General features: G+C 26.4%; 1 protein-coding gene and 1 long non-coding RNA gene across 2 annotated transcripts; one reads left to right on the top strand and one right to left on the bottom strand.

Annotated features, from left to right (window-relative positions):
* Positions 1-3,312: 3,312 nt before the first annotated feature.
* LOC101502350 (GDSL esterase/lipase At1g73610-like) lies at positions 3,313-4,814 on the bottom strand. Its single transcript, XM_004499240.1, has 5 exons — positions 4,559-4,814; positions 4,326-4,456; positions 3,999-4,226; positions 3,652-3,907; positions 3,313-3,560 (listed from the first exon to the last, which is right to left on the bottom strand). The coding sequence occupies exons 1-5, from the start codon at positions 4,812-4,814 to the stop codon at positions 3,313-3,315; spliced, it is 1,119 nt and encodes a 372-aa protein (XP_004499297.1).
* Positions 4,815-11,195: 6,381 nt separating this feature from the next.
* Positions 11,196-12,535, top strand: LOC101502021 (uncharacterized). The gene is made up of 3 exons (XR_012162875.1): positions 11,196-11,324; positions 12,029-12,139; positions 12,386-12,535. It is a non-coding gene; the product is annotated as an uncharacterized lncRNA (long non-coding RNA).
* The last annotated feature ends 8,372 nt before the right edge of the window (positions 12,536-20,907 follow it).

The raw sequence follows: 20,907 nt of genomic DNA, 5'->3' as shown, positions 1-20,907 counted from the left end.
TACAGATAATAAAAATAGATTATTAAAATAATAGTGATAATTACAAAAATATCCCTCTAACTTTTCTGGTTTTAAGAAATTAACTTTTTTTAATTTCTCTTGTTCGTCTCCCTCTCCATCTTTTTTTTTTTAAGTAATAAAGATAGATTATTATAATAATAATGATCATTACTAAATTATCCCTCAAACTTTTATGGTTTTGAGAAACTAACATCCGCCTTTTTAATTTCTCCTTTCTTAATCCCTCCCTCCCTTCCTCTCCCTCCTATCCTATGAGTTCTATATATGTTCATATTGCTCTCTGTCGCTTCACCTCTTCACTTGGACTCTCCCTATCAACGTAGTTTTTTGGTAAGTAATCAACTGAAATTTTTTGTTACTTTAAATCTCACATTTAAAATTTATCTTCAAAATATTGACATATATTTTAAAACTGTCATGAAACAAAAGCTAACCAATTAAAAAAAAATTAACACACAAGACAAAGAAAATACAATTAACTTCATTATGTATATAATTCATATTTGAAACAAAAGCTCTCCGCATATATCTTCATTATTGTTGTTGTATATTATTTTTCTTTTACAATATATGTGGTTTGTCTTTAATCTGAGTTTGACATATCTGAATAATTTTTTTATATCATATTTGATTCTTATTTATTTTATAGCATAATTTATTATTAACATTATGTAATTTATGTAGTAAACTCCACTAAATGAAAAAGACTTGTGCAATCAATCTATGTACATCATAAATGTCTTTAATGTGCATAGTGTTAATTTCATCAACAAAAATAGACTTCGTCTCAAAAGCTCTATTAATTCAATTCGCTGGCTCACATTTCAAGCTTGTGCTTTTCGTGGCCACAACGAATCCCTAGGATCAAAAAATAGAGGTAACTTTCTTGAAATGATCAAACTCTTAGCATCATACAATGATGAACTTGTAAAAGTAGTGCTAGAGAATGTTTCATATAATTCAAAGTATATTTCTCCTAAAATTCAAAAAGAAATTTATAAAAAAAAAAGTTATTATATTGTAGTTTTTCATGTCTTATAAATAAAATAAATATATTTATTATTAGAAAATTTTAAATATGAAATTTATTTTCATTAATTTTTAAAAAATTTAATTATAAATTAGGTTGAAAATCATATAGTACAACTAGTGTCCCACTGATTCAACTAATTACTCGTTAACTCAATACTTTGTAAACAATAGTTGAAACTAAAAAGACATTAACGGTAGAAAATGAAAATGTAAGTACATTAACCATTAAATTTTTTGATCAATTCATATATATTAATGCCTTTTCAATTTCTACATTGGTTTAATTCAATTGTTGACTCCATCAAAATATTGAATCAGTGGGTAATTGGTTGATCCACTACGACACTATTTGAATTGTTTGACCGTTAATTTGTATTTATAAATTTTTTAAAATTCATGACAAATAAATTTTATAATTAAAAAATATATCATAATAAAATTATTTATATTATTTGTAAATCATTAAAAGCTAAAATATAATAAATTATTATTATTATATATATATATAGTAACTTTTAAAAAATTAATGCATGAATTAACTTTGATAAATACAATTGATTAATGCATGATTAACTTTAAAAAAATATAATATGTCCCAAATCATATGTCATTTTAGTTAAATATATTTGGCCCAAATTAGTCATTTCACACTAACAACGAAACATTAATATTTTTTACCAATTTTGTCCTTTACAATTTATTACTCTATCTTTACTAATTCTTTTAATTTATATTAATTTTCTGCACTATTAATTAATGATACTTTTGTAAAACAATTCATAATTTCTTTTTTCTTTGCACAATTAACTATATTTTTTTATTTATGTAAAATTATTAAATTGACATATAATTTGAGACAAAAGGAGTATCATTAAATAATTTAATATTTATTATTTCAGTCATAAAAAAATATTTTTGAGCAATTAACATTTTTTTAAAAAAAATTATTAATTAAAGTAGTTATTAATTGTCATTTTGTGAGGAAATTAAATCTTTATATGTTGAAATTATTAGGTCAAACTTTTATCATTGGTCGGACTAACAACTCATATGAACAGTTCAGTAAACTAAAAGTTTGCATTTGAGTAATTAATATACTTAATAATATAACATATCATTAAATCATTAAATGTATTTGGAATCTTTTATTTTATTTTATTTTTGTCAATTATTTAGAATCTTTTCAACCTAAGTAAACTCCATCCTAAAAAAGTAATCAGTTTTACATTTAATAAGAAATTTTGTTAAGGTTAATTAATTTTTATAATGTCATTAACTCGCACAATTACAAGATTTTAATTTTGTCCTTTAAGCTGTTGAACTCATATATTTGAAATAGTTTGAAGAAAATAATCAAAATTCATATTTTTTTCAATTCCCAAAATTATAGACTAACAACTACTCATTTTATTTATAAGTATTCAAATTAAGAAAATCTAAACGCCAAGGTTACCTAAATTATTATTATTTTTTAATGAAATGGTTAACTTAATTAATTGATGTAAAAAAAACGGGTTACCTAAATTATTTAGTATATCTAAAAAAAATCGAAGGTAATTCAAATAAAAAAATCTGCCATCAAGGTTATTTATATTTTTTTTAAACAAATATATTAACCAGAGTAGAAGGAGAACTCAAAACTCATTCTAGAAAGGATTTCCCAACAACCAAATTTAAAAACAACATCATATATAAAATATATTTGTTTTTCCGTTTTCCAACCTAGACATATACTTGTACTTTCTTAATATCATTTTGCTTATAAAGTCATATTGTTTTTTATAAACAAAATGATATCAATGGAGTATAAGAGATACTCAAATCCATTACAATAAAATGTTTAGTTATATTATAGTTACATATGATTGTTTCTTATTTATTCTTTGCTTTGTTCAATATTATGGTTCATTTTTAAAGAAAAAGTAAAACAACTTACTAAAAGTGCCAATCTATATTCATAATAGAACAAGGATTTAATCAAGCAACGAGCTAGTTAATTTCAACTATAGTTTTGATTTCGATTCTTTTGATGATGTTAGCAAATTTAATATTAAAATTTCTCTATTTTGGTAGAATGACTTTACATATGATATTTAATATTAGCAAATTAATCTGAAGATTAAGAATGAATGACTGATATATGAAGGACAAATAAGAAAGACAAGATAAGAAATATATTAATAAGAAGAATTACAAGGCTATCGTACGTATTTTGGGTACATAAATAGTCCAATATTTCATAAAAATAAAAATTATCAATTAAATTAAATTAAGACTTGTTACATTCAAAGGACCAAGAGCCTTAGAAATATTATAATTGGTAAGATCATAATTTAGATTTTGTAGCATCAAAGCGAGAGTGAGTTGATAAGCTCTCTCTGAAGGATGAGCAGAATCCCAGAAAAAGTAGGATGATCTATCTGAACATGGAATACACAATACGTTGCACAATGGTCCCATTTCCAATGTCCCTGTTCCACAACACCCACTCCACGTGTCTATGAATCCTGAAATATTTATTTAGTATTTCTTTAATCAATTATTTTGTACATATATATTAGTTTAATAATAGAGTAGTAATGGAATTGAATGAATTACCTGAAGCTCCAGGATTCAATATGAGACGAAACATAGGAGAATAGACATCAACAAATTTAACATCGTAATCGGGAAGGGTGGCTTTAAGGTTAGAAACACCACTAGCTAACATGCCATTGAATTGTTGTGCTAACCCATTCTCGTAATCTACAATTACCCTTAAAGGTCCTCCCAATATTGATCTAACTATAGGTAAACACCCCAATGGTAGTGTACTTAGAACCCACACATGTCGTGCTCCTAGTTGATATAAACTCTGTTTTCATCAAATCAATCCATAAATTAAATTAAATTAGTAATCACATATTAATATTATTTAAATTAAATTGAATTATCTCATCAATTACCTTGAGAAAATTTCGTTGTGCCTCAACTAAATCAGAGGAATACTTAGGAAAAGAAATGAAATGTTTGTATGTAAAAGTATAAGTGATTGCCACGTCATTGTTTCCTCCTGATATCACATACAAAGCGTTGGATATGATACTAGATGCATTATCTGCTCCAACAGCTGCTCTAAGCTTTCCAATGTAATCTTGAAAATGTTTCAATTGAGTGTCCATTGACAATACATTCTACATATATACAATATTATCCATAATATAATTAATTAATTTAAGATAAAAAGAATTGATTGAAATTAATTAATTAATGCATTTATTACTAGTACATACTTGAAGGTGTGCAGTAGTATCGTCAAACCCTGTACCAGCTGATGCAAAACATACTCCAGTAGGAAGATCTTTATCTTGTAAATTTTTATCTAGATATGCTGGTAATGTGTCTTTCACTCCCATAGCCGCCGCTAAATTAACACACACAAAAACATATTATTTATATTATTATTATTATTACTAGTATGCATATTGTTTTAACGTGGCTGACCATTATCATATATATGACTTACTTATTAAATCAGATAGAACTCTGCCATTTCCGAATCTTCCGGTAGCCACACCTCCATCAAAATCTTTTCCATAAGGAGAAAAATCGGACTTAGTAACTGAAAAAAGATCGTTATTATTTCCAGTATCAAGGATTGAGTCTCCAAATGCAAACACTGCTGGATATTTTGTATTCACAGTTGCTGCAATGAATATAACTCTTTCAACAAATAAAACAAGAAAAACTGTTAATGATCGTGCCCACACTAACTTGTTCATTTTCATTTTAGTACTATTCACTTTTTATTTTCTTACAAAATATTCACTCTTAAACCACACGTTAGGGTATTTATACTGTATAGTGATATAAATTTTTATTACATGCATTAATCATTAATCATTAATCACCACGTTTCTTTTTAAGTATCTAGTTTCCAAAAATATTTTGTCACTATTACTTATCTGAAATTTTTAAAATCTTACATTGTATTAACTATTTTTAATTAGCCATGCAAAACTTAACTATTTTAACGTTTTTTTTTAAAGTATATTTATATGTTATATATTTATTGCATGGAAAAATTGATACACTGAATCAATAAATTGTCAAAAAAACCAAAAAGTTTTTACTTAAGGGTCCGCATGATTGTGAACAAAAACATATTATCACCCATCTTCGTTACTTTTTACAGGTTAATTTTTATCTTTAATTTCCATCGTATATGTGACGTAACATTCTCACATAGTTATCTCTTTAATTAACTTTATCCTTATCGCAATTAAAACAAGTTTCTATATTTTAAATTTTATACAATTGTGTAAAATGACAAATAAATTATTCATAAGAAACAATTAATTTTTAATATAGTCATCAAAAGTAGACTTATTTGGTACATCAATTTTTATTAACTAATTATAACTCAGTTTTCTAATATAAAAATAATTGAAGGAAACATTTATTAATAACAATACATTATTATTTTATATGGAATAGTCTATTCCATATAAAATAATAATGTATTGTTATTAAAAAAATATAATTATATCCCTATTTATGATTTTAATTTAATGATACAATTTAAAAAAAAACTATTATACTTGGAAATATCAAAGATAAAATATTTAATTTACATAAATTTGGTAATTGAATAAAATACATTAATTGAAAATTTAAATATTCATTATTTGTTAATGTATCTCATAGGAAAAACTATCCGGACTAGGCTTCATTGAAATTTAGGTATCTTGAACGAATAAAAAAAATAATGTATTTGTAATTATTCAAATTTATTTTTGTTTTTTAATTATTAATAATTCAATTATAATTAAGATCAAAAATAATTTTCTATTTTTGTCAAAATAAAATTTAAAATAGATAGATTTAAAATAGATAGAGATTAAAAGATTAATCAGATTTTAACAAGTTTTTAGATGATTACATCATATTTTAATTTTTATTATAGAGAATCTAATCCTTAATATTAGATAAAATTTAAAATATTCTTAAATACAGTGGACTACATAGTCTAAATCTTCTATTAAGCGGATATTTATATATTACTGAAATAAAAAAAAATTATAATTCCCTTTAAAATTTGAGACTCTTAATAGGCTTTCATCTCAATTGTTCTCAATCCACCACTAGCCTTGCCGTAACACTCCGGTCTTTAAAAGTGAGAGTGTATTTTTTTTAAAACAACTTAATAAAATAAAACGTTGTAACACAAAACGACAAGAGTCATAAATAATTACATCATATATACAATCAAGCTAACATAGCTTTTGGAACAATAATCCAAAATATACAAATAGAAAATACATCGTTGCTATGAGACCTATAAGGCATCACTCATACCATTAGGGTATTCTCGACAAACACCTGCACAGAAGTATTGTTCGAAGAATATTATCCCCCAATGGCCTCGTCAAAAAAAAAAAAAAATAGAACATGGACCCACCAGAAAATCAATTGTCAAGATATGTCATAGATAAAATCACCCCAAAACAAAACAAGTACATCCACCAAAAGTAAAACACTAAGGCGCTATACAACAAAAACTAATTTGGTCATCCACTAACAACTACAATAACAAGGGTGACCTCCACATAGTGCACAAGTTTGTTCTAACGCTTTATCTCTATTCGAAGTAATTTCCTCCTCCTCATCAGTTATAGAGGGATCAATTTTCTCATAAGTCTGGTCCACCCACGAGATAAGTGGCTTTGGTGGCGCAGGAATCTTAGAATAACTCATTAGCTTAGAGACATTCAATAGAATATCATTCATCGAAAGTGGGAGCTCTGACTTGACCCGTATACATAGCTCTGCTTGAGATAGGATCGTATGCCCAAGCAGTTGATGAATTTTAGTCAAGGAAGTCGAAAGACGTTTCTGTTGCAGGGTAACAGTCGGTAGAAAGAGTTCGAGTATCTTCTGAAGGCAAAATCCAATTTCCACAATAATGTAAAGAACCATCAACTGAAATTAATAATTAACATTTAACAATTATGTCGAGAAGAAAAACAATAAACACTCAACGGTTTTGGCATGATAAAAAACAATAACAAAGCATGTATATACATATATTATATCATAACAAACATGACTCGCGTGCCAATAAGATGAACCAAACAACTCATGGAACCATCATGTGACCCATCGCGGTCACACCACTAATATTGTGACCCATCACGGTCACAACTAATTATAAAATGTATGAGCATACTTTGAGTCTTTCACAACAATCATTATGTAAATGCAGCTATTAATACTCATTACACACTAATAATTTTTCATCATTTTCACATAGCATACTCAAAACATATTCCCATCAATAAAATTCATAACATGTAGCAACCCATAGTATCAATCATAAATGCATAATCATGTCAATATTAACCATCACATATTCACACATCAATTACACATATATGGTTCCTATGTGCAAATGTAAAAATTGGAAGGAGCCTTTACGTCTATTATAGTTTTTTTTCAACAACTATCACTACCACAATCAAACACAACAAAAATCTAGCTCGTATCAACACCTTCAATTAAATAGTGTTTGACTTTGTAAAATTAATCCTCGAGACTTTAGCTACCTTACAAACTTTTTTTTACTCCTAATCCCCTAACGTATGTTTACTGAAAGAGTTTAAAACATGTAAGGACTAATAGTATTATTATCCTTTATACACACTTTCAACATATAAAATATATTTTTAGAAGTTAACATCCTTTCAATTTCTCATAGAATTCACTAAGAATCATTCAAATGTCTTAAATTATTTTTCTCAAAATTTTTCACACAACCACAATTTTCTCTAATTTTTCATAACTATTTTTTTTTTTGTTTCAAATAACTACAAATTTGATCTACTACATTTTTATAGACTAAATATTCAATCAAAGTATTTACCTCATAACAATATGACCACACACACACACACAAAATCAATATATATTTTTCTAGTTTCAAAGTTCTAACTCTTTGAAATAGTTTCATTTCTTTTAAAATATATTATATATTTTTTTCTTTGTTTTCGTATCAATAAAATTTGTATTTTAATTCATGAAACTTGGAATCTTTAAAAAAAATGAAATTCTAACTCAAGACTTTAACCTTTATTTAATAAACGTGAAACTTTAATTAAAATGATGTAAACTTTTCTAAAAATTAAAAGTATACATTATAAAAACTTGAAATCACAATTCACTAATTTTCCTTAAAACACAAGTTCAAATATTTGATAATCACATATATACATTCTTGATCATCACTCATAACAACTATTTTTAGAAAGGCATAAACTAAGAAAAATTATTTTTCTGTAATCACCATAACAACATTAATATATGAGAGTTCTCCCCACCACTAACTCGGGGTCAACGATCTTGATTCCTTTTTCGAGACTCAATGAGCTAATTACATAAACATAAAGATTTATAAAAATTTGTTCACCACCAAAATTTATCCAACCACATCATAATTCTAAAATTAAATCTTTTATCTTTCAAGTTATAACACTCAACCATTAGAGCCCAAAAATTTGAGTTAATAACTCTAAACTTATTATTTCCAGTATCAAGGATTGAGTCTCCAAATGCAAACACGGCTGGATATTGTATTCACAGTTGCTGCAATTAATATAACTCTTTCAAAAAATAAAACAAGAAAAACTGTTAATGATCGTGCCCACACTAACTTGTTCATTTTCATTTTAGTACTATTCACTTTTTATTTTCTGACAATATATTCACACTTAAACTAAGTTAGGGTATTTATACTGTATAGTGATATAAATCTTTATTACATGCATTAATCATTAATCATCACGTTCATTTTTAAGTATCTAGTTTCCAAAAATATTTTCTCATTATTACTTATTTGAAATTTTTAAAATGTTACATTGCATTAACTATTTTTAATTAGCCATGGAAAACTTAACTATTTTCAAAGTATATTTATATGTTTTTTTAACAAAAGTATATTTATATGTTATATATTTATTGCATGGAAAATTTGATACACTGAATCAATAAATTGCCTAAAAAACCAAAAACCATTTCTCCCTCCACATAAATTATTATAGCTAAATAAATTCAGTAATAAAGCAAAAAACAATAGTCTCATTTTATATACCATTTTACAATAGCAATAAAGTATTACTGTTGCTTTTTCTATTATACAGCTACTATTTATTAATTACTCTCACTACTAGAAATTAGCATTTTACCTGCGGAATTTCCTGCGGATAAATATCCGCAGGTAATACCCAAGGATTTTCCTGCGGCTCACAATTATTTTAGGAAAATTTCTGCGGTGTCAGATTCCGCAGGTAACACGGCAGGTAATGTTTTCATTTGCTGCGGATTTACTTGCGACTATATATCCGCAGCAAACGTCACAATTTTCCTGAGGATTTATCTGCGGAATGTTGCCCGCTGGAAATATTCGCAGCAAATGCCGCAGGTAGTTTCCTGCGGATTGTCTTGCGAATTTTTATAAAATAAAAATCTCATCATTATTTTTTAATTATAAAATAAAAATTATTCATTATACCATAATGAAAATATTACTTAGTCATAGTATACCATAATCAATAATACCTAAAAATAAAAGATAAAAATTAAAGAAAATATTACTACAAAAGTTGATATTCCTTCTATTGGTATAGAAATTTCAATTTTCAAAGTGAAAATACAATTATTATGTTGAATTTATTTGAGATATGTATATTAATAAACACAATTTCATATTCAATTTTATTTAAAATAATTTGTAATTATCAAATATTTGTGATCTCATTTTTACTTAGTGCAATGTATAGACTTCTAGATTAGTGTTAGTATAAATCTAAATATTTAATGCTTATTATTATGATGAAAAATCTGACAATGTGTTATAGATGTGTTTTCTATGATAATTTTTCCAATTTAAATTTTAAATCCTCGTAATTTATTCGTGAAACTTCTTAGAAACTTTTTACTCGTACTTTTCAACATTTTCTTATAAAATTTGATGTATATATATTAATATTAATACCGGGTAATTATTTATATGAAAAAATTTCTGATATTTTGAAAGGAGGTATGTGCGAAATATCTGATTTTATTTTAATTTGTTAGCATATATTAAAATATTTTAAAAAAATCAAACAAAAAATAGTAATTCGGACAAAATTTAAAATTTTTGAGAAGATTAGGAGTAGGAAAACAAACTTAAAAATAAAATAAAAGATGCCATCACAATTTGGATCAGCACAATTGGGCCGCGCGTAGGCCCACACAACTAAGCGAAAACCTGAAAAAAATTTGTGAGACTCCATCACAACTCAGAAAGACAGATTTCTTTCAGTCTCACGTCGCTTCCGATCTCCGGCCGCCGCTTTCTCCTCCTCCTCCGCCGCTTGGTAATACCGCCGCTTTCTTCAAAATTGTGGATTGGCTTATCATATTTTCATTTTCTCTCCCACAGATTCTTCACGCTTGCTTCTCATTTACGTTGATTTGTGCTTCCCATTCCTCAAATCTTTCCCAGCTTTTTAAGCCGATTTCAGTTTCAATTTATAAAGGTATTTGATTCTATCACTAATGTTACTTTCTCGTTAGTTTGTGACATTAATCGTGGTACATTTCAATTTGTTTTTCTGGTTCACTTGATATTGTGTTTGTTTAGAGTCAGAGATTTGGGTTGAAGCTAATTTTAACTTCGCTTAGGGTTTTGAATGTCCAATTTGTTATTGTGTATGTTTAGGAAATGATGTTTCTAACTTGATCTCACATACTACATTTGATACTGCTGGTCATAGTCACCAACTTAAAGGTTGTTAGTCTTGGTAGTTAGTTTTTATTGTAGGTGTATTTGGATTTCTCTCTATTATTCAAAACTTAATTAGATATCATTTTAAAATTTATTTGAAGTTTTATTGATTGAAATTCATGTCTTTCTTTCTTCTATTTTCATTTTCAAATCTAGAAACTATAGTATAAAAGGGCAAGCGGTATTATTCCTGCAGCATTACAATTCACTATTTATTTTCCTATATCATTTTCCCCCTTTATGATTATATTAGAAGACATTTATGGCCAAACATCTAGGTTTTTCATTGTTGCCAAGCTATTTTATGTTTCCTATCATTCTATCAAGTCACATATAAATTTTCTAAATTATATATGTGATGGGTATTAAGTTGTCAATTTATTTTTATTTTTATGCAGACCTCTTGTACAAGGATTATAACTTCGACCACAAGTTTAGCCTGTCCATTCCTAGCTCCAGTGGATTGGTAATTCATATTCCAGTTTTTTTAATTTTTATTTTGCCTATAAGTAGACTGTTCAATTTCTCATTTTAGTTGATGCTAGTAAATATAAAATCCTTTCTGCTTGCGTATGCCATAGTTCTAATAGCACACATATACATTTTTCTTTTTAAACCATCTAGTGAAAAAAAGCCGAGATGACGAATGCATATATTTGATATAATAGTAATACATAATTGATTGATGTCGTTGAAATATGAAGATGTGTTTTTATTGTTATAATCAAACATCACTGGTTGTGGTATTACATTTACTTAAAGACACCATATTGTTTTTTTCAATGTTGTCAATTGCGAATCGCAGAAAATAGCGGTTTGTTCAAATTCCGCTATGCTATAGTGTTATAGCGCCGCAATAGCAGTTATTCGATAATACTCTGTACTAAATAGCATATCAGTGAACGATCGCGGTGTGTTCAAATTCCACTCTGTTATAGCGATATAGTGCCGCTATAGCGGCTATTTGACAACAATGTTTTTTTTTTACTAGGAATCATTGTTTATTCTATTTAAGGTACTACACCACATATGCTAAACATTAGAAGACCATGTATTGTAAATATCTAAATAGCAAATTATGTGTGCTGACTATCGAAAGAGGATGCATATTAATGTTACCTTTAGTCTGTCCTAACTAATGTTGTACCGTGCCAATTTTCCCTTTGGCAGGGCCTTACTGCTACAGGGTTGAAGAAGGATCAATTTTTCTCGGGTGACATAAATACACTTTACAAGAGTGGAAATGTTATAGTGGATGTGAAAGTTGATACATACTCTAATGTAAGAAGTAGAGGTCTTTTTATTTTTCAATCAAATATGTTTCCTTTTATATTTATTGTACAGATACTACTACTGCTCTTAATCTTTTGATTAGAGATTTAAGCAAAAGTTCAAACTAACTAAAAGTTTAAAACTGGTTCAATTATGTACTGCGATTTGAACTAAAACCAGTAGTTAGTATGATGCTTGATTAAAGTTTTTACCATCTCTCGATTATAATCGTGTTTCTTTGATTTACCTTCTCAGGTATCTACAAAAGTGACTTTGAACGATGTTTTCCGTTGTAAAAAAGTAGCTTTGAGCTTCAATATACCTGATCACAAGTCAGGAAAGGTGAGTGATCTAGCTCTCCCAATTTACGATAGTGTTGATGCATGTTTCATTTCATAAGACTCAGTTTAAAAAAATCTGTTGCTTTTCCTCCTAACGATCCAAATTTACCGACTGCACTCAATCTGAATCCTCTTAATTAGTCACTAAGATTAAGCAATTGAGGTTAAGGTAATATTACTACATTCAACTGATTTTCTGCCAACCATAATTATGCTAGATACAAACACATCCCGCATTAATCTATCTAGACTTATTTGTCTCATAAATGCAATTATATATAGTGTTTTCTTGAAAGAAGATAAACTTCAGTAGCTGATAATACATGTAGTCAGATTATGGTAGTTGGCTTGTGCTTGAAGTGTATTGCTAGTATGAGATTATTTTTGGTTGGGAGCAGGGATGTGCTGAAATTTTGATAGAGTTGGCTTTAACTTTGCTACGACAATGGTTTTAATTGTTTAGTGGATGAAAAAGTCCCAATGGGACTATTGAGAGATAATTTTCATGTTAACTGAAATTATATTCTGTTCAGTTTGAGGTGTCTGTTCCAATTCTTAGATGTATATAAATTATCAAATTGGTGAATGTTGATAAATAGGCGATCATTGGTGAATATAGAAGTACAATGAGACTTGGTGAATGTGTCTGGCTGTTGATCATGTGCAGGATTGTGATAGACAGGGAGATACTTGTTGATAAGTTTCTTCCTGACAAAAACAAGTCTAGCTTATGTTTAGTGTGAGTGTACAACATGAGATCAGCACAGAAGAAATAGGTGCCACTGTAAATTGTTAGGCTTCAAGACTGTAGGATTCTTTCGAGCACACACCAGTGAGTCTCAAGTGGCTGGGAGACAAATTAGTAGATTTGTTGACAGTATAAAAACTCTCCAACCGGGTCAAAGTGGCATATTGTAATACACCAACTATTGTCTTGTAAGGATATGGATCAGAGAAAATCTGTTTCATGAGAGCCCAATTAATACACCAAAAAATCATGTGTTATCATCATGTTTATAAACATTAACTCTTAAGTATATTGTGATGTTTTGGAGACCTTTGAATGAAATAGGAAGAAATTAACAGAGAATTAAGTTGCTGAGTGTTGGCATATTTTAGGAAGAAATGACTCTACCTAAATTTTGATACTCACATATTTACCATGTTTTGTTTGTGTGTTGAGGTGAGAATTGTTTGTTTTTAGTCAGTGCTAGCCAAGACCTAAATTTTTATACTCACTCTCACATTTATCATGTTTTCTTCTGCGTTCAGGTGAGAATTGTTTGTTATTAGTCAGTGGCTAGTCAAGCAAAAAACGTACTAGATTAATTGTTCTATTAGTTTTGCTTTTGACTATGTTTAGCTCAAAATTTACCAGACTGCTAGGTAAAGATGGAAACAGGTTAATAGATTTAAGGTTGCTACAAGAAATCTTACGAGCAAAAGATAAATACTTGAAAACCCATACAACTTCATTAGTAGTAATAAAAGCTTAATTTTCTATTATGATAATCAAACTTTCATATTCTTGCAAATACAATGGAGGCTCTATTTATCAACAACTGACCCTTAAAATCTTAATAATGAATGATCTCTTCCTTTCACCTATACATACACGCAAACAGCCATGCTTGTAAATATGCATATATAAACCAACTCTATCTGTTTTTTAACTAGCCATCAACTCTATATTGAGTTGTTAGAAAACAGAACTCTATATTTATGCTTCCTGCCTATATACCATAAATCTTGAGTTCATAACTTAATATGGCTCCAAAAACTGTATGCATTTAGAATAGACATTTTTTTTTTATTATTTCTCTTGTTTCCTGTTTCTTGTTTCTTGTTCTTTCCCATATATGCTGTAATTTGTTTGGTTAATTAATTAGTTAGTTTATGTATTGTATGGTTTTTAATTTCTCAACTAGCCTGATTCCTAGACTGATTTGTGTAAGATATTGTTTATGTTTTGTTCATCTATTTTGTTTATCTTCTCCCATTATTTCTGTTTTTTCCATTACAAAAAAGGTTTACATGGCCCCCTAACTTTGAACGACATGGTGCGACGCAACTTTGAAAAACGGAGTGCAGCTAAGATGTCGCAACTAATGCAAGATGCGCGTAAAGATTTGGAAAATAAGCCTACTTGGATGGGAGAGAGAATGTGGGAACAATTGAAGGCAATTTGGAATTCCGCTAATTTCCAAAAAAAATCTGAGATAAATAAAAGAAATCGCAATTCTATGGATCATGTTTTAATTAATACTTAGTTATGATTTGTGAACATGATATAAATTTTGTTTAGAATTATCACAATATGATTTATGTACATTATATAAATTTTGTTTAGAATTATCACAATAGTTGGATCATGCTTTAATAAATATTTAGTTTTGATTTGATTTCAAAACATGATATAAATTTTGTTTTGGATTATTGCAATAGTATTTTAATTGAAGATTAATATTAAATATTTTAAAAATGTATTTATAATAATATTTTCATATATTTTTAGTTAAAATTTTTATATAAATAAAAAATCAGACAAATTCGTTTAATGTGGAAATTTAAGCATGCAGATTCCTTTTTGAAAATTATTTTTATACGAAATTACCTGCGGATTTTAATGCGAAACATATTGTTGGGGCAAATTTTCGTATGGATATACATGCAGATTTTCATACGAAATATATTTGTAGGAACTGTGCTGCAAATATTTCTGCATGAAACGTCGTAAGAAAATGCCTAAAGTTTTCTTAAACGTTGCTGCGGATTTTATTTAATTTTCCTGCGGATACTAAAATCCTCAGGTAACAATTATCCACGAAGGTTTTACGTGGGGATAACGTTCCGCCAGAAAATCCGCAGGTAACATGCTTTCCTGCGGAATTGTTGCTTAAATCCGCAGGAAAAGCCGCAGGTAAAATGCAGATTTCTAGTAGTGTCTCTTTTTTTAATTATTTTATTTTCTATTTTCATATACTATTAATGACAATAATTTCAAAAAATTACTTATGTCAATCATATACACAAGTCACATTAGCAAATTACATAGAAATTAAAGAAAAAATATAATTATTTTCAAATTTTAAGTTAACTGATAAATATTGTTTTTATTAAGTTGAACTACATGTTTAAGGTTTAAAATTCGAAATATGGTAATTATATTATTTAATTATAATAGTATTTATTATCTCTTTTAAGATTAAAAAAATATAATAAATTTTGCATATGAATTAGTTTACAAATTTATCGTTCATTAATTATATGCAAAGGTAGACCCAAACTTTCAAGTCTACATTAGCCAAAATGTAAATGTATAAGTTTATATATAAATAATTTATAGTTTTAATATAAATTAATCATTTTTTAATAATTATCCTTATTTATTAAATAAAACTGACTGAAATATGTACCGAATTTATTTTTACTGAAATTGAATCTTATGCAAAGGAAATAAATAAATAAAATAATATAGTATATATCGTAGATTATAAAAAGAGTAGGGGTTTCCTTTACAGAACCTACAGAATACCAAAAATATTATTATATAATAAAATTTATGCAGCATGTCTCACGTCATATGATCGTTGATAATGAGGATAGAATATATAATACTAACTTACAAGTTCTTCTAGAGTAAAAAAACAACTTAAAAGTTGTTCATGTTTTTGAAAAGCTAATACAACTTGAAAGTAAAGCTTTAGTAATAAGGCTAATAGCTGAGTTGTATATCATGTTCTTACTATTTATTTATTTTTTATTTTTAAAATACATGGCACGAGTTAGAGTTGTCTTTGACAATTGGAATGTCTTTTACGAAGGTTAAATTTGATATGATATTTTTTATTTAAGTTCTTTATTTTTTTTATAAAATCATATAATAATAATGAATTTTATTATATTTGACGTGATATTATCAATTTATTATTTTTTTTATATAGATATTAATCAATTTATTTTAAATCTTATAATGATTATATATTTTATTATGTTTGAAGCGACTAACATGATTTTCCATGATAAGATTCTATTCAAAAATTATTTTAACAAAAGAGAAATAGTTTTTAGATGAGAGTATAGAAGATCAATTTTTAGTAAGATTTTTATGAAAAATAATCTGATTTTTTTTACGAAGCAGTAACAAGAGTAAAAGAATTGAGAAAGACGAAACATTTTTATTTTCTAGGGTTCTAATTATAATACATGGATAAAAAAAAGACTTGTCATTTTTTTATACATATTCAAAGTAAAAATAAAAAATGTTGAATCACTCAAAATTTGACATTTTTTTTATTATATACTTTTTCATGATACACTTATTTTACTATATAATATTTGTATACTATAAAAAAAATTGGTACCCAATAAAAGTTAAAAAATTATAAATTTACTGCAAAAGAAAAGTAAAGAAATTATATTATATTTCTTTTACTAAGTAATTGACTTTTTTTAGGACATGTCATTATTAAGACTTTAAAATATCACTAGATAATTTAACAATGTAATCTTTAATTTGAAGTTATAGCTAAATTAATAAATATTTAAGATTAAATAATTAAATTAATAATATTTTAAAGTCTTATTAGTGATATGACATAAAAAAAGAAGCTTTGAAGGATTAAGAATATATTTAACCATTTTTAATTTTTATTTCCTATACAAAACTAACTACATTTTTTAAATCACCTGTCTTTTGTTATATGGCATATATTTTTGAGACACAACGAGTATTATTAAATATTTATGCGTGTATTTTAATATTAAATGTGATTATTAAATGATTTTATTAGTTATTATTTCATTCTTATTAATGTATTTTTTAATAATTAATATTTATTTTATTTTATTTTAAAAAATTATCATTAATTAAAATGACACTGATTGTGTTCGAATTGAGCAGATCCATTTGACAGCTCTAAGAGAGTCAATCACATGCATTGCAATATATCCATTAAATCACTACAAACACATACAATGCAAATAGCTATAAATATTGATATTATACTAAAATTTATGCAAAATTTTCCATCGGTCCCACAATATTTATTGTATTTGACTATTACATCCCTATTAAAATAAAATGATAAATGAATAAAAGGAAATAATTATTTTACTAATTTATCTTTATCACATATTAGTAAATTATATTAATTAGTGCGCACAATTAGATAAAAATAATTAAAGTTTCATTTAAAATCAAAAGTGACAATATTTTCGGACAAACAATTTTTACAAATACGATATTATTTTGAGACGGAAGAAGTATATTGCTTGAAAATTTAGATATGATTAACTCAATTTTTTTAAATGTATTGAATTAATATATTTATTTTAAATTTATTATTTAATTATATTTGAATTTGTAAACTTTATTAAAATATTATATAAAATATGAATATGTATCACAAAAATGTATTTTAGTGAAGTGTTATATGATCATATTAAAAACAATTTGGCATGTAAATAATTAATTATGTTAATTGATTCCAAGTTTAAATCCAAAAGTCATATAATTGTATTGTAAAATATACGACTCTTTTGTTACACCTACATTTATTAGATATTTTCATTATTTTGTCCTTACATAACGAAATATATAGTTCAATATCATAACACAATTATATGTGTTTTTTGGAGTGAATAATAACTCGTGTTTGGCACAGGTGAATTATTAGTTATTATATTTTACTTAATTATAAAATTTACCTAAATACTTCACAAAATTTATGTAAATTTCTTATCATTAGAATTTATAAATTTAATTTTTAATTATTTTTTTTAACATTGCAACAATAATTTTACAAAAAAGTAGTATATTTTTTCAATCATAACAATGATATATAATAATTTAACTTTAATATTTATATTATATATTTTTATCAGCTCAATTTGATAATCATTTTATTTTAATTTATATTTATAAAAGTAAAATCAAATTTCTATTATATTTTTTTGTAATTATAATAATATTTTAATTTTATAATTTACATATAAATTATTGTTTTTCTATTCTCGCACAGGGCACAGACTCAACGACATTAATTGTTATTATACAGTTTGTGGATAATCTAGTAAACTAAAAATTTGTATTTTAGTAATTGATATACTTAAAGTAAAGTCTCTCATGAAAAAGTAATCAGTTTTACATTAATAAGAAATTTTGTTAAGGATAACTAATTTAATAATGTCATATAAAAAATAATATATTATTAAATGTGTTGTATGTAGAAAGTTGCTTCACAAATATATAAAAATTATTTGATTGAATAAAATTTGTACTACCTGATTAGGGTAATTTACGAGTGTTCTTGTAAAAAAAAAATAATTTAGAAATGTTATTATAAAATAAAATTAATAAAAAAAAATCTATTAATAGATAGCATATCAGATTTATATTAAATTACTTCATTGAATTTAATCTATTTTCACTCTTATTAGTGATGACCTTAACTCCTTTTGATTTAATTTCCCTTTTCAAAAGCATATTTTATTTTTACGATGATTTAAGTTCTAATGAAGGGTATTTTGAAGAATCTAATTAATCTATTATAACATTAAGACAATTAAATAAGATTATCTATTATTTTAGTTTGAGAAATATTTTAGTTGTTGCAAAATTAAATTAAACTAGAAAATTAAATACTTTTCTAGATCCTAAATATGCAAGTGTGATTGAGTAAAAAAAAACGCAAGTGAAATGTTGCATTTTATATTATTACTTTAGTGAAATGTTGCATTTAAATATGCACCATGTCAACTCAAATCCAACAATCAATCACCCATGCGTATTCATCAAAGGTCATGTCATGTAGGATAGATTCTAGAGCATTTATTCATCGAAGCCTTCAACTAATTCATTCTAACATAACTGTCGCCGCCTAAAATTTCGAGTGTTTCTCGAATTCAATGGAGTCGCCACCAAAATTTATTTTAAAATAGGGAAAATATTGGGAAACCCTTAAAAATATAAAAAATATAAAAATGGTCTTCGAAACTAGATTTTGAGTTCGGGAGTCGATTATGCGTAGGGAAGGTATTAGCACCTACGACATCCGTTAAAAAACGGTTACCTATAATTAATTGTGCAAGATTAATTTTAACTTAAGTATATTTATTTTTCTTTATTATTAAATATGAATAACAATTATTACTATATTTAAAATATAATTAGATAAAAATGTAAATTTATGATACATAATAAAATTATTTATTGTAATTATTTTTAATTCCTTTTTAAAATACATATTTCCTTTTTTATATTTGTTTTCAAAATGGACAAAATTAGGGTACTAAAGCTGCCCCTATTTAATTATATAATTTTGCCTTTATTTTAGTTTGTAATTTGATTTGGTTTTAACATTCTAAATAGATTTGAAATTGTAAACTTATAATACATAATGAAATTATTTATTGTAATTATTTTATTTCCTTTTTTAAATACACATTTCCTTTTTTATATTTGTTTTCAAAATGGACAAAATTAGGGTACTACAGCTGCCCCTATTTAATTATATTTTACTTGAAAAATATGAAAATATGAATAACAAAATGGTATTCGTTTTCATGTTATCAGGTAAAAGATAAGTAAATATAAGGACCTAAATTTTGTCCAATAACAAACACATGTGTTAAAGTGCATTTGAAATGTTAAAGTGAGAATGGTGCAAATTTTTTTAGATATGCAGAAAAATCGTCTTCGGATTGGTTATCGATGCGTAGATTGACAGAAATGAAGGTGATCGTCTTCGGATTGGTTATCGATGCATAGATCTATAGAAATGAAAATGATCGTCTTCGGATTGGTTACCGTATGGATCTATAGAAATTAAAAATGATCGTCTTCGGATTGGTTACCGATGCGTAGCTATAGAAAAAATGATCGTCTTCGGATTGGTTACCGATGCGTAGATCTATAGAAATTAAAAATGATCGTCTTCGGATTGGTTACCGATGCGTAGATCTATAGAAATGAAAGTGATCGTCTTCAGTTTGTTTACCGATGCGTAGATCGTAATTGGTCCAATCTTGAAGGTAGATAAAGAGGGGGAATAAGTATATGATATTTGCAATTCAAATGATAAGGTATGAACCATTCATGCGTATGTGATGCATTGAGTAAAGTGTCAATGTATATGCATGGATCATGTGAGTATGAAGAAACTTATGTATGGTTTATGTGTCATTCATTATAGATAAATTTTTGTTCTTTTATTTGATTCCCCGATCCTTATGTTTTTCTCCGTCCCAAGATTCAATAGATGAATAAAGACAAATATTGTTTCCACATGATGACTCTTCGTATCTATCGAATGACCGCTTTTTCGAAATGAAGCAAAAAATCCATTGTTTAAAATGACTACCCTCCTTATTATTCTTCACACACTCATATATCTTGAAATCAAACGAAGTTCTTGTGTATATTTTTTCAAGTGT

The sequence above is a fragment of the Cicer arietinum genome, chromosome 4 (genome assembly GCF_000331145.2).
Source record: "Cicer arietinum cultivar CDC Frontier isolate Library 1 chromosome 4, Cicar.CDCFrontier_v2.0, whole genome shotgun sequence".
NCBI lineage: Eukaryota > Viridiplantae > Streptophyta > Magnoliopsida > Fabales > Fabaceae > Cicer > Cicer arietinum.
The sequence above is the reverse complement of the archived record's forward strand: the minus strand, read 5'-3'. Positions and strand labels throughout refer to the sequence as shown.

Excerpts from the sequence above, each read along its gene's own strand:
- LOC101502350 (XM_004499240.1), bottom strand. The coding sequence starts at position 4,814 with ATGAACAAGTTAGTGTGGGCACGATCATTAACAGTTTTTCTTGTTTTA. Across the intron at positions 4,227-4,325 it reads ATACTACTGCACACCTTCAA|AATGTATTGTCAATGGACAC; the intron begins GTATGTACTAGT and ends GTATATATGTAG. Across the intron at positions 3,561-3,651 it reads ATTGAATCCTGGAGCTTCAG|GATTCATAGACACGTGGAGT; the intron begins GTAATTCATTCA and ends TAAATATTTCAG.